Genomic DNA, 12,121 nt, shown 5'->3' on the forward strand with positions numbered 1-12,121 from the left:
AACAGTCTTGCCAAATAGCAACAGCATAATTAAAAACGGATTAAAAAGGTTCCACAGGACAGGGATCTCCCTAAACCGGGGGGGGGGGGGGGGACCTGTGGTTCATCAGATGTTTTTGTTGGACTACAACTCCCATCATCTCTGACTATTGGCCATGCTAGCAGAGGCTGATGGGAGTTGGAGTCCAACAACACCTGGAGAACCACAGGCTCCCTCATCCCTCAGGTGGGTTTGGTGTGCTTCCAGGCGAGTGTTCATTTATGGGATCAGTGCTCCTCATTCATGTACAATTTTTGCAGCTGCCTCATGATGTCATAAAATGTTAGCCTGATTTTCCATCCCCCTGTTTAATTCAAATTCCTCTGCAGAGATTCTTTAAAAACAAAAACAAAAAAAACTGATCCTAACAACCTGTTTCTGATATCTGAATGATCCACTTCCAACATTAAGTCCCTGTCTGGAACCACCCTCAAGGCCTGCTTAAATAAGCAAGTTTTCAACATTGTGGGAAGAGATGGGTGTTGATGCAGTCCCCCCATTCTATACTTTTGGTGTCACCACCAAAAAGGTCCTGCCCTTTGTGTCTGCCTGCCTCCATTACCTCTGATGGAGATGCATACCCACTATACCTTTAAAGCAAATTTGAGAGACACTCTTTCCCTCAAAGAATTATGGGCACTGTAGTTTGCCCCTCACAGAGTTCTGAGCAACACTTAAAAAACTACAGACCCTCCAAGTGTTCCTAGGGTATGGTAGGACGTCCCTCTTTTCATTGGAGGGTTTGGAGGGCCCTCTGCAAAGCAACCCAGAACACTGTTGCCACCTTCAGCTGTCGGGTAAAGGCTACCAGAGTCTACCAATGGAGGAGGGATCCGCCCAAAATCACTTTGCCCAAAGCCCCCTGAAACCTGAAGCAAGTCCCAAGTAGCTGCTGGCATAGAAAAGACAATGGGACACTATGATGATCGACAGGCCCAGCCCTACTGTTGGGCAAGGAGAAACAGGCTTCTTTGGCAAAATTGAGGGAGATAGGCATTGCTGTGAAGCATGGGTGCCTGAACCTTCAAAGTGTCCCAATTCCCCAGGGACAATCCCAGAATTATGAAGGCTGCTCCGGCTTCTGATTTGATCCCAGAATGTCCCGATTTCCCTCGCCAGAGCTGCCACCGCCAAGCTCAGGGAGGAGGATGAGCCAGTGGTTGTCATGAGTGGTGACAGCAGCAAGGGACCATCCCATTGCCTCTCCATGGCCTCTGCATCCTCCCTTGAGCAGCTCATAGCGGCTGCTGGAGAGCGGGGGAGGAGGAGGGGAGGCTGTGGCCGCCAAGCCCCCCCCCCATGGGCCTGTGGCACTGAGGGGCAGGCAGAGGTCAGGGTCGCCCTGGGTGGGAAGAAATGAGGAGCAAAATCTTGTTTTTTTAATACATAAAATGCTTTGTGAGCCCCCATCTAATCTTGCCCATTTCGTTTCTCCTCCCCCCCCAAAAAAATATTTTTCTTATTTTCTCAAATTATTACTAATCAAACCAAATGAATTTAATATAGTTTCTTAAAAATGAGTTTTCCCATCCCTGTTCCAAACGATCATCATCATTTCCTCGCATAGTCGAATCATTTTTTATTTAGAGTCCAGTTGACACCCTTCACTTGCCGTTAAACCGTTCTTCCAGCTGGCCGCTTTTTCCACCTTACAAACAACACCTCCGTTACATCTTATAAATAATCCATTTCATTGTTGTTCCGGACCTCGTGTGCTGGGAGAGTTAATTACTATCTTCCATTGTTCGGTTCGTTGCAGTGTTTATATGGATGGTACAAGGTCACATTCCATTCCTTCCGCTGTTTACAGACTAGCGTACGAGCTGCAGCCATAAATTCAGAGTGCATATCCAAACTCCGCCATTAAAGTTCCACTTTGGAGTTCTTCCTCGGCGCACAGTTAAAAACAATATCGTTTCTCAAATTTGGCTTCATTCACCGCATCTGTTCATTCCCCCCCCCCCCACTCCATTCCTTCAACAGCACTCCTAGTGCAGTCCAGGAATAATTTTAAAGAAATTGCATTCAACCTTGGTCGAATGAGGAAGGCATAGTAAAACCTTGTCGGTCCAGGAGCACCTCTTGATTAATGCCAATTGTCCAAATTATTGAGGAACCAACCACAAATCATGCCTGAGACAGAGGCTCATCCATGGCAGGGACACACTCCCAGGTCGCACCCACTCTGCCTTTCAAGTTGGCAGACACTGTCATAGTCCTGTTCTGCCAGCCATGGCAGAGAAGAAGAAGAAGAGTTTGGATTTGATATCCCGCTTTATCACAACCCGAAGGAGTCTCAAAGCGGCTAACATTCTCCTTTCCCTTCCTCCCCCACAATAAACACTCTGTGAGGTGAGTGGGGCTGAGAGACTTCAAAGAAGTGTGACTAGCCCAAGGTCACCCAGCAGCTGCATGTGGAGGAGTGGGGAAGCGAACCCGGTTCACCAGATTACGAGTCTACTGCTCTTAACCACTACACCACACTGGCTCTCTGTGTGAGGGGAGCTCAGTGGAGGGGGAAGCCAGCCAACCAGCCAAGTCTCAGAGGGGAACTTGCCTGGAGGCAGAGTCCGCAAACAAGGTCCAGTCCTTTCCCAAGGTCAGGAGCATCTCAGTTCATGTAGTCAGACAATACGGGGGTCAAAAAAGCCGAGGGTCTATGGTCATGAGAAGTAAGAAGCAGCAAGGTCTGGTCAGGAACAACAAATGTTTCCAGCAACTGACCGAGGCTGGAAACTCTGCTTTAAAAAGCTGGAGCCAGCTGGTTCTCCTCAGGAGCAAGAAGGCTGATCAGCAGCAGGCGGAGTCACTTCGCCTTCTGCTCCTTCAGGCTGCTGCTCAGCAGGTGAAGCCGACTCCTGGCCCATGACAGACACAGGCTTGAGTGTTGCAGCGGGATGCAGTGAGCTCCCCAGACCCCACTGGGGAACATTGCCAGGACTTTTGCATCATAAATCCTGGCTTTCCCCTGCCTGAACCTCCTCACTGCCCGCGGAGGGCAGCGAGGAGTTACCGCCATTGACTTGTGATGTAGCTGGAAACCTAATCTTGCCCATTTCTAACATTTAGTTATTGGTGTGTGTTTTCCTTTTTGTAAATCTACCAAAGAATAGCATAAAATATAAACTGGATTTAGGGGTTTTCTCAGGACGATGGAGGGTATGTGGGCTGTGTTCCATTGGCATAGTGGTGGCGGCACTCGCCCTTCTTCTGACAGGAAGTGCTCCGCAGTTGGGGGACAAAAAAAATGGGTTGAGGGTCAGTTGGTGGGGAGTGAGAAATCTCTCTATTTTCATCCGAGGAATGTGGGAGGGTACGTGTGGTGAACCACCTAAAAAAAGCATTGGTCCTAACATGAGGAAGGTGTTTGGTGCTTTGAAACAGCCTGCAAATGGCTCTCATTGTCACTGGCATTCTAAGTTTGCAAAAGAGGCGGGTTTGCGCGGGAGTCAGAGGAAATTAGATAATCTGGGAGACGGATGGTTCTTTCCCATTATCGTTTGGAAAATCGGGAGCTGTCAGCTTTTCCCGCATTTGCGGTTTTAGGGGCAGAGTCTCGGGGTTTTCTCTGTGTATGCAACAGGAACCTTTGCAAAATATCCTCGGATGCGGTCTCCTCTGTGCAGAAGCATTAATCACACTAATGATCGGGACGAGCCTTTGTTTTGCCACAGCAGCCCAAGATGCCCTGTGGGCGGTTGTGGAATTTCTTGGCAGCAGAAGTGAGGCTGCCTGGCCAGGGCAGGAATCCAAGTGAGCAGGGAGTGACTCAATATATTGTCGGGCCCTGCCACACGTTGTCGGTGTCTTCACCTGTGCTCTCGGTCTGACTGGCGGGTTGTTTTGCTGCCTACAAACTAGGATATACACTGCAGGACTCAGGATCAGCTGTGGTTTGGCCAGAGGGTCTGGACTCCAAAGCAGGACGGATGAAAGAAGAAGGGGAAACCCACGTAGCCAAGTTATCAGGTATGGAGAGGAGAGTGAACAGGGGTACGTACATTTATTGGCTAACAGGGACAAGAAGCTAATGTGGCCCAATGGTTTTGTTTTCTGAGAAATAAAACGAAAGAAGTAACTTGCGAAGAGGGCGACTCCATGGCAGGTTAAGTCACTTCGTGCAAGAAAACTCAGAACCTCGGGACAATACGTCGTGTGGTAGGAAGGCACCAGAGGATGAGAGAGCCTTGAAGGCAGCAGTTCACAGCTTAGGAGAATTCCATCGCATTTATTAACTGATTGTTTAAAATGAAGGCGGATTAGAAATCAAAGCATTTAAAAAAACCCAATAGTACTAAAAGAAAAATCTCACAAAAATAAGCAAACATAAGACAAGACGCCACATTAGTGTAAAGTAGAATTTTGGAATGCATTGGCCCCATGTTTGCTGGAAGGGGAGAGAAGCAGAGTTTTAACCAAAGCCCAGTGCAGCTGGCAGCGGGGTGGTCATCTTATAAAGTAGTTGTGTTCTATGTTATAGCTCAAGCACTGCTAGGAGATTCCTGGGAACTGCAGTTTGTTATGGTGCTGGGAGTTGCAGTTCTGTGAGTGGCCAAGTACAGTTCCCAGGATTCTTCGGGGGGAGCCATATGCTCCGACCCTCTCTCCAGCTTGTTGGCTTTATCAACATGCACATCACTCTAGGTCACATCACAGACAACTCTCAAGTCTCTGCTTCAAACACCGGCTTTATCTTCTAACTTGACTCTCAGCTGAGTCTGGCACAGAGCCCCCTCTCCTTGGCTTTCTTAAAGGACCATTACCTTTCCTCCTAATGGCTCATCTCCCAGGTGATCTCCTGGACATTGTCAGCTGGGTCCAAGGTTTAGCAGTCTAGCATCCAGTTTAGCTCTCCAAGCCTTGACTGAATTCTAACACCTACTGGACCCAGGGAATTAGGGGAGCCTGGCACCTAGAAACCCATAACAATATGTTAGTGGCTGAAAGATTCCACTGTTGGGATTAGATGAGTGAAAACATGTGAGGAGAGGCAAGTCAGAAGGAAGGAATATGGGGGCTGTGAAATTGTCCCACCAAAGAAACGTAAGAGAGAAGGAAACTTCCAGAGACTGTTCTACCACGTCTTGCTTCCTGTTGATAGGAGGGGGCCACAGAGGCATTGGCACCCGCACTAGACATTTAAAGCAATATCATACCACTTTAAACTGTCATGGCTTTCCCCAAAGAATACTGGGAAGTGTACTTTGTTAAGGGTGTTGAGAATTGTTAGGAGAACCGTATTCCCTTCACACCTCTACATTTGCCAGAGCTCCTTGGGAAGAGGGATTGACTGTTAAACCACTCTGAGGATTGTACCTCTGAGGGGGGGAGTAGGGGGTCACCTAACAACTCTGGACACCTTTAAGAACCTACAGTCCTTGCGGGAGGGAAACCATAGGTGTCTGGATGCTGCTTTAAATTCACATGGAGCCTTAGGTCTGCTCCATGTATTTACATAGAAATATGCATAGAAAGCACACACACCTATATGGCAGCAGATCCGGTACCTATATCAGATCTCTAGAGAGAGAGAGAGATCCAGTACCCCAAGCTTCAGTCAACTCAGCCCAACACAACTCCCTCTCTGTGTTCCCGTCTTTCATTCAGAAACAAAGGGCACTGCCGGGTGAGCTGCTCACTGAGCACGTATCCTGATTTGTTTGCAGGGAGATTAGGCAACAGCTGCATGTACACCATATCTTTAAAGCACGCGCCCCAAAGGAATCCTGGGAATTGTAGTCTGTACCGTCACAGATCTACAAATCCTAGCTCCCATCACAAACTACAGCTCCCGGGATTATTTGGTAGGTGGGGAGTGGTGTCATGTTATTTAAATGTATAGGGTATATGCAGCCAGAAGCTATTTAATGAATATTCATTCTGATTTGCTTGTGGAGTGGTTAGATGACATTCCTTCAAAGGAAGTGTCATCCTACATTTCCCAGTGCATTTCTCAATAGTTTTGCTTATCACAAAAACTCTGAGCTTTGGGGGGAAGTGGGTCTGCTGAGCAAAGCCTCGGAATCGACAAAAATTGCACAACCTGAGTTTGCAAGTGTGTGACTGAAACCCATCCAGCAATTTCAAGAGTCTGGATGTGCTCAGAGAGGTATTCCCAACCGTCAAGAGATCATCTCCTAACTATTAGTTCCCATGAATGAAACATCAAGCAACCATCCTGGACTACAAACCAGCAATCTGCCTGACAAAGGAATATTCTGCTAGCAGCTGTCATGCTAATGTTGAAGGAAGTAAACAGGCGTAGCCCTGCAATCTGGGCCGTGACCCGCTTCAAGTGGAGCAGAGGAAGGCAGGGACTAATGCCTGAACAAGGCCTCAAGACCTCGTGAAAGGTTGGCCTTAGCTGTGGGTAATTCAGAGAAAGAGGGAAAAGGAGACAGAAGGAAAGAAACTGATGATGGAACAGGCATGAAGAAAGGAGTGGACAAAGAGGATGACCGTGAAAGTCAATAGGAAATGGAAGTTGCAGAAGAGGGGAGCAAGGGAAGTCCAGTGCTGGCTGGACCAGAGGTTATCAAGCTTGAATCACTGCAGGATTACGGGGCTGGTATGCTCCAGAAAAGGTTTCCCCAAGCCTGGGTTGTTTACTGAGGTTTCACTCTGGAAAGGAGCAGAAGACTGGAGACAGAAAGCCAGGCGTTAGCGAACCTGGCAGGTAAGGCTTAAACAGGGCACTTCCAGACCGCCACAGTTTTCGGTTGGGATTCGATCACATACCTGCCAGTTCAGGTTGCCCAGTTGCAGTTGGTCAGGAGGTCTTGCACAACGAAACCACTTTCCCAAATGTTTGGACTTCTTCCAACCAGGAAAGCTTTGGGGAAATGCTTTGGAAAGTGTGGCATAACTCCTGCTTGGTGCAAGTCATCTAACCTCCGCACACGCAAATTGGGTTGCATGTAGGATAAGGCTGTCAGTGACGACAAGCCAGCAATAAGCCTCTGAGCACTAGTTCCTGGGAATCACAAACTGCAAACAAAGTGTCCTGATTTTCCAGGGACAGTCCCGGAATTACAAAAGCCATCCCGGTTTCTGATTTGATACTGCAATGTCCTTATTTGCCCCACCAGCACAGAGCTCAGAGAGGAGGATGAGCCGGTGCTGTGGTAGTGCAAGGGAGCATCCTGTTGCCTCTTCATGGCCACTGCTTGCCGGCCTTCCTTTGGCAGCTCAGAAAGCAGGTGAGGAGGAGGAGGAGAAGCTGCCGCGTGACAGCCAGGGGGGAATGGAGCGGACTGTGAGGAGTCTTGATTTTTTAAAAAAAATATATAAAAAATGCTTTGTGCATCGGCATCTAATCTCACCCCTTTCTAAAATTTATTTATTGGTGTGTTTTTTTCTTTTTGTAAATATACCAAAGAATAAACTAAAATAAAACCAGGATTAAGCAGTTTTCTCAGGACGGTGTGTGCTGTGTCTTGGTGGTATCACTTCTAAAAGGAAATGCTCTTCGGGGCATGGGACAAAAAAAGGGGGGGGTGTTGTGCAGGGTCAGTTGGTAGGGAGTGTGGAATGTCCATTTTCATCTGAGGAATGTTGGAGGATATATTAGGAAAGTGCTGTTGCGTTCAGGTCCTGCGTGGCAACTGTGAGAGCAGGCACCTGTCAGGGACCGTGCTGAGGAGGGCTGCAATGAGGAGGAATGGTGGGAGCCACCTCCTCCCCCTGCTCTGCTCCTGAATCTTCCCAGGAGCAGGAGGACAGTATAGATTTAGAACAGTGGTTTGCAGAGGGGCATAGTTCAGAAAGCAGAAGCTGGGAAATACTGGATGGGGAACAGCTAGCAGAAGAAGCATTGGGGGAGAGAGAGTTAACAGATTCACAGTCTTTGGATAGTATCCACACACACACCCATCTCCAAAGTCATGGAGAGCTCAGAAAATGTAAGAACAGAAAGAACAGAGGCTACAAGCCCAGAATACAAGACGTAGGAGTGAAGTAGATTAATAGGGATGGAGGGGGGAGTGACCCTTAATTGGGAGTACCTCCATTCTGGGTAGACGCTTTCTTTTGTTCTTCGCTGTGTTTATTAAGGAAACTAACTGGTAAGAACTCCTTTTGCTTGATCTGCTCATTTACGGCCATGGGGGAGGAAGCTGATTCCCTGATGTCTGACAGCTGCAGGATTAGATGGGCCTTTGGCCTGATCTGCTGGGGCTCTTCCTATGTCCACCCTGGAAGCTGAGGAAGAGAGTTCTGTGCTTTTTCCCTTCACCCCGCAGCCCAGTTTGGCTCACCCCAAATAATGCAAGCACATTCACTAGATTTGGGGGGGGGGCAGGAGGCCTTCTGTGGGCACCCCTCCCCGAGCAAGTCCATCTTCTCTGTCACAGTGCCTGCTCCCCATTTTTTTGCCATGAGCCCAACGTGGCTAACACCCAGAAGGAGAAGGCAAGGCCGATATAGACAGCCACTTCCTCTCTTCACTTGTGTGGTTGCTTGCATAGGGCAGGTGAACAAGAAGTGAGGGCAAGGAGGGGGCTAAAGGCTCTGTGGGTCGACAGTGGGGCCTCTGTTGTGGAGTGTACCTCAGTTAATGCCCAGTGGTACCAAATCCCGGTGCTGGCCCTGGGTAGAATTCCAATGCAGGTTCCTGCCTGAGGCCTAACCTCCCCTTTCCCACCCCTACCCCTGTCTCTCCACAGATGTCCATCATCCTCTCCGGTCTTATCCATCTCTTTCGACCATTGCTATCCTCCCTCTCCGGTGCACTCGACTGCGAGGGCTTGAACCCATGGTACTTCCTGCTGGGCCTCCGCATCATGGCCATCTTCTTCGCCAACGGTCCCTGGGACAAGATCAAAGACGACACCAGCTGCAGTATCACCGAGGGCGAAGGCGACCTGTTGCGAGACTTCTGCACAGCCCTGTGCTACAACCAACATTTTCCCGTCTCCATCGCAGCAACATGGGGGCTGGTATTCATCGCCTTGATCCTTCTCGTAGGGCTCCTGCGGCTCACCACCCCCAAGGAGAAGAAGAAGAAGAAGAGGAGGAGAGAGAAAGAGGATAGGGATAAAGGGGAAGGCTTGGCCATTGTTGCCACAGCATCCCACAGTGGCGTCCCCGACATATCCACCATCTACAACGTTGGGCGCCGTGGTCTCCCTAGGAACTATGGCCACGACCATGCCCACCATCGCCACCATGCCCACCATCCATACTATACCCACTGGGATGATTGGCACGGGGGGCATGCGGCTCCCATGGCTGAAGGGTATGGCCCCAGTGTGAGCTACGGTCCAACGGACACTAGGCAAACCAAGATGGCCGCACATCAAGGTCACATGAGGCAAACCACTGCAGCATCCTATTGTGGCGAAAAGGAGCAGTGCCACGTGGCCACCAAGAGCACCTCGGCCTCCCTTAGCGGCTCACCTTACAAAGGCAAAATGCCCCCTCGGTCTTGGTCAGGTGACGAGCACAGAGAACCCCTCCATTGGAGATACGCCAACCCTCAAGAATCGGGTGGTTTGGCTAATGATGGGTATGCTATGGGCACACCTAAAAGATACATCGGCCAAGGTATCCGTGATGATGGCAAATACAGCACGGCCACCAAATGCAAGTCAGACACCGAAGGCAGCATGGGCTACGTCCCTGCCCATCCCTGGGTAGATGACAAAGCAAACATGGCCATCAAACGCAGGCCGGCTCAGGGGTGTAAGTTGCACAGCCAGCGCCACGTAACCTTTGACACCACAGGCAGGAGTGATGGGGACTTTGGAGGCAATGTGTGCAACCAGCCATGGATGGCTGGAGACTCCCACTGCAAGCCCATTGGTCAGGCACAGGTCATGTCCGGACCAGGCATGGCTGCTGGACCGATGCTGTGTTACCATGGAGACACGGCCTGCACATGCACCGAGGCTGAGCCATGTCATGCGACCCCGCCGTGTGAAGCTGCCCACCACCACGACCCACACAGAGAATCTTCTTCTAGGCGGAAGAAGAGGCCCAGGATCACTAACATCTGTGGTGTCCCCCTCTTTGATATCTGGGTGGGACTTATCCTTGCCTTGGAGATCTCTTTCCTCTGTGTCATTTTCATCTTCCAGATGCCCAGGCTCTGGGGTGCGTATTGGGTATGCACCCCGTCAACTACCAGGTGCCAGCAGCAGATTGAGTGCACCATAAATGGCAGGGCTGAGAAGCGGGTGGCGCTGTGGGGGCTGGTTTTCACCTCCATCCTTTTCATCATCACCTGCGCCGGCTACTTCCACCTGCGGATGTGCTGGAACGAGAGCTGCCAGAGAATGTGCGGGGAGAAGGAAGAGGAAAGCCACGAAGAAGTGTGCTCTGAGGAGTCGGAGGAGAAGGATGACGACAACAGAGGGCGTGAAGTGGGGGTGTGAGAAGGGTGGCGAGAGGCCCAGACAACCACCTCAAGCCTTGGATCACAGGCTCACATCAGAACTGAGCGTTCCTCCATACAAGAAGAAGTCCCCTCTCAGGAAAAATCCACAGGAGGATTCTGGGAACTGTAGTTTATCGAAGGGGCTAAGGGTTGTTGGGAGACTTGCATTCCCACCCCAAAGCTATGATTCCCAGAGTTCCCAGTGAAGAGGGATTGCTTGTTAATCTGCTCTGTAAATTGCAGCTATGAGTGGGGAATATGGAGGGTCTCCTACCATCTCTCAGCATCCTTAACAAACTACAGCTCCCACAATTCCTTTGGGGGAAGCCATGACTGTTTAGTGGTATCACAATCCTTTAAAAGTAAGGTGTGAGTACGGCCTCAGTCTGGTGAATTCCAACGTGCCACCCTGAAACTGCAAAGTGTGGGATTTTGTCACTTCTACATTCACTTAAAAGTCTCCGTTTTCCTATTCCAGGCCTTGTTCTCTCTGAGAATGTCAAGGTGTGTCTGGGGAGCAGCCCATGCAGCAGTCTGAAGTTTAGACTGTAGATGGCGGGGTCTCACGTGACTGAAGGTTCTTCCGTTCAAAATAAAATCTCTTACATACAGAAAACAATAGATTCTCCAGGTCAGTGGGGGTTTTATCAGCCGGAGCACACTGGAGAGCAGTTCTGGCACCTCTCTCATGGGCTGGAAAAATTGTTGGAAAAATCTTTGCCAAGTTTAGACATTGCTTGATTTTCTTGTGCTACTGTTGGTGGTAAAGAATGCTAGCAATGTATTTATTTTACTTTCTTTCCTTTTTTTGTTTTAAAATGTACCATTTCAGTGCAGTGCTTATTTGTGGCAGCTCATGCTGGTTCAACGAACGGGGAGTACCAATTAGTCAAGAGAGATTTTTGTGGTAGATGAGAGTGGTATAAAATTAAAGGGGCGGGGAGGAGAGAATAAAACAAGATGCTTCCTGAGCCATTTCCCTGCAGCAAGTTACCCATAATGACTTCAAGAAATCCCTTAAGATCTGGAATCAAAGGAATGTAATTTGGACGAAGTTCAGATGAAGGAGCAGAATGAATGCATACACAGGGAAGGATAATTTCATTTCTTTTTAAACCACAGCACGCTCATTAGTTTAATTAGCCTTTAACCAACTTTGAGCAAAAGGGAGGAGTTACAACTTCATTGAAAGCACAGTCAAGAGGTAAGAAGTACATACAACCGCCACCCTGAAACTGTGCCCCACCCCAGCCTGTAATGATGGCAGGCAAATCAACCCCAGGGTTGATTTAGGCCCCTAATGCAGGACCAGGGCTTCTCCTGTGTACCCATACAGATGAACAACCAGTTTCTATTAAGGAGAGCCCAGGAGTCCTGCAAACTAATTGCATGCAAGATAAACACCACAAGCAGAGATTAGAGCAATTAATTCCAGCGTTCTGAACGCCGCCTTTGTTTTCTTTGAGATGAAGAACTTTTGTTAAATCACTTTTGCACCTTCATTGGCAAGATTTGAAAGGTTCAAATCACCAGGATATGAATGCTTAAAACTATTGTTTAATTGTATTCAATATCAATACTGTACTTCCGGGTTAGCGGAGTCTGTAAGCTGAAGCGACTGTAACCTGAAGCATCTGTAACCCGAGGTACCACTGTAACCTGAATTTTAGTATTATACAATATAAAAAGATGGGTCTACTGCGTGTC

The 12,121-nt window shown here is 49.0% G+C and overlaps 1 protein-coding gene across 1 annotated transcript; it reads left to right on the top strand.

Annotated features, from left to right (window-relative positions):
- Positions 1-2,033: 2,033 nt before the first annotated feature.
- LOC114581873 (uncharacterized) lies at positions 2,034-12,042 on the top strand. Its single transcript, XM_077917006.1, has 2 exons — positions 2,034-4,008; positions 8,703-12,042. Exon 2 carries the CDS (start codon positions 8,703-8,705, stop codon positions 10,410-10,412), a length of 1,710 nt encoding a protein of 569 aa, XP_077773132.1. The 5' UTR covers positions 2,034-4,008; the 3' UTR covers positions 10,413-12,042.
- Positions 12,043-12,121: the final 79 nt, after the last annotated feature.

The sequence above is a fragment of the Podarcis muralis genome, chromosome 13, assembly GCF_964188315.1.
Source record: "Podarcis muralis chromosome 13, rPodMur119.hap1.1, whole genome shotgun sequence".
NCBI classification, from domain to species: domain Eukaryota; kingdom Metazoa; phylum Chordata; class Lepidosauria; order Squamata; family Lacertidae; genus Podarcis; species Podarcis muralis.

Bases quoted from the DNA above. Each gene is read 5' to 3' on its own strand.
- LOC114581873 (XM_077917006.1), top strand. From the start codon at position 8,703: ATGTCCATCATCCTCTCCGGTCTTATCCATCTCTTTCGACCATTGCTA.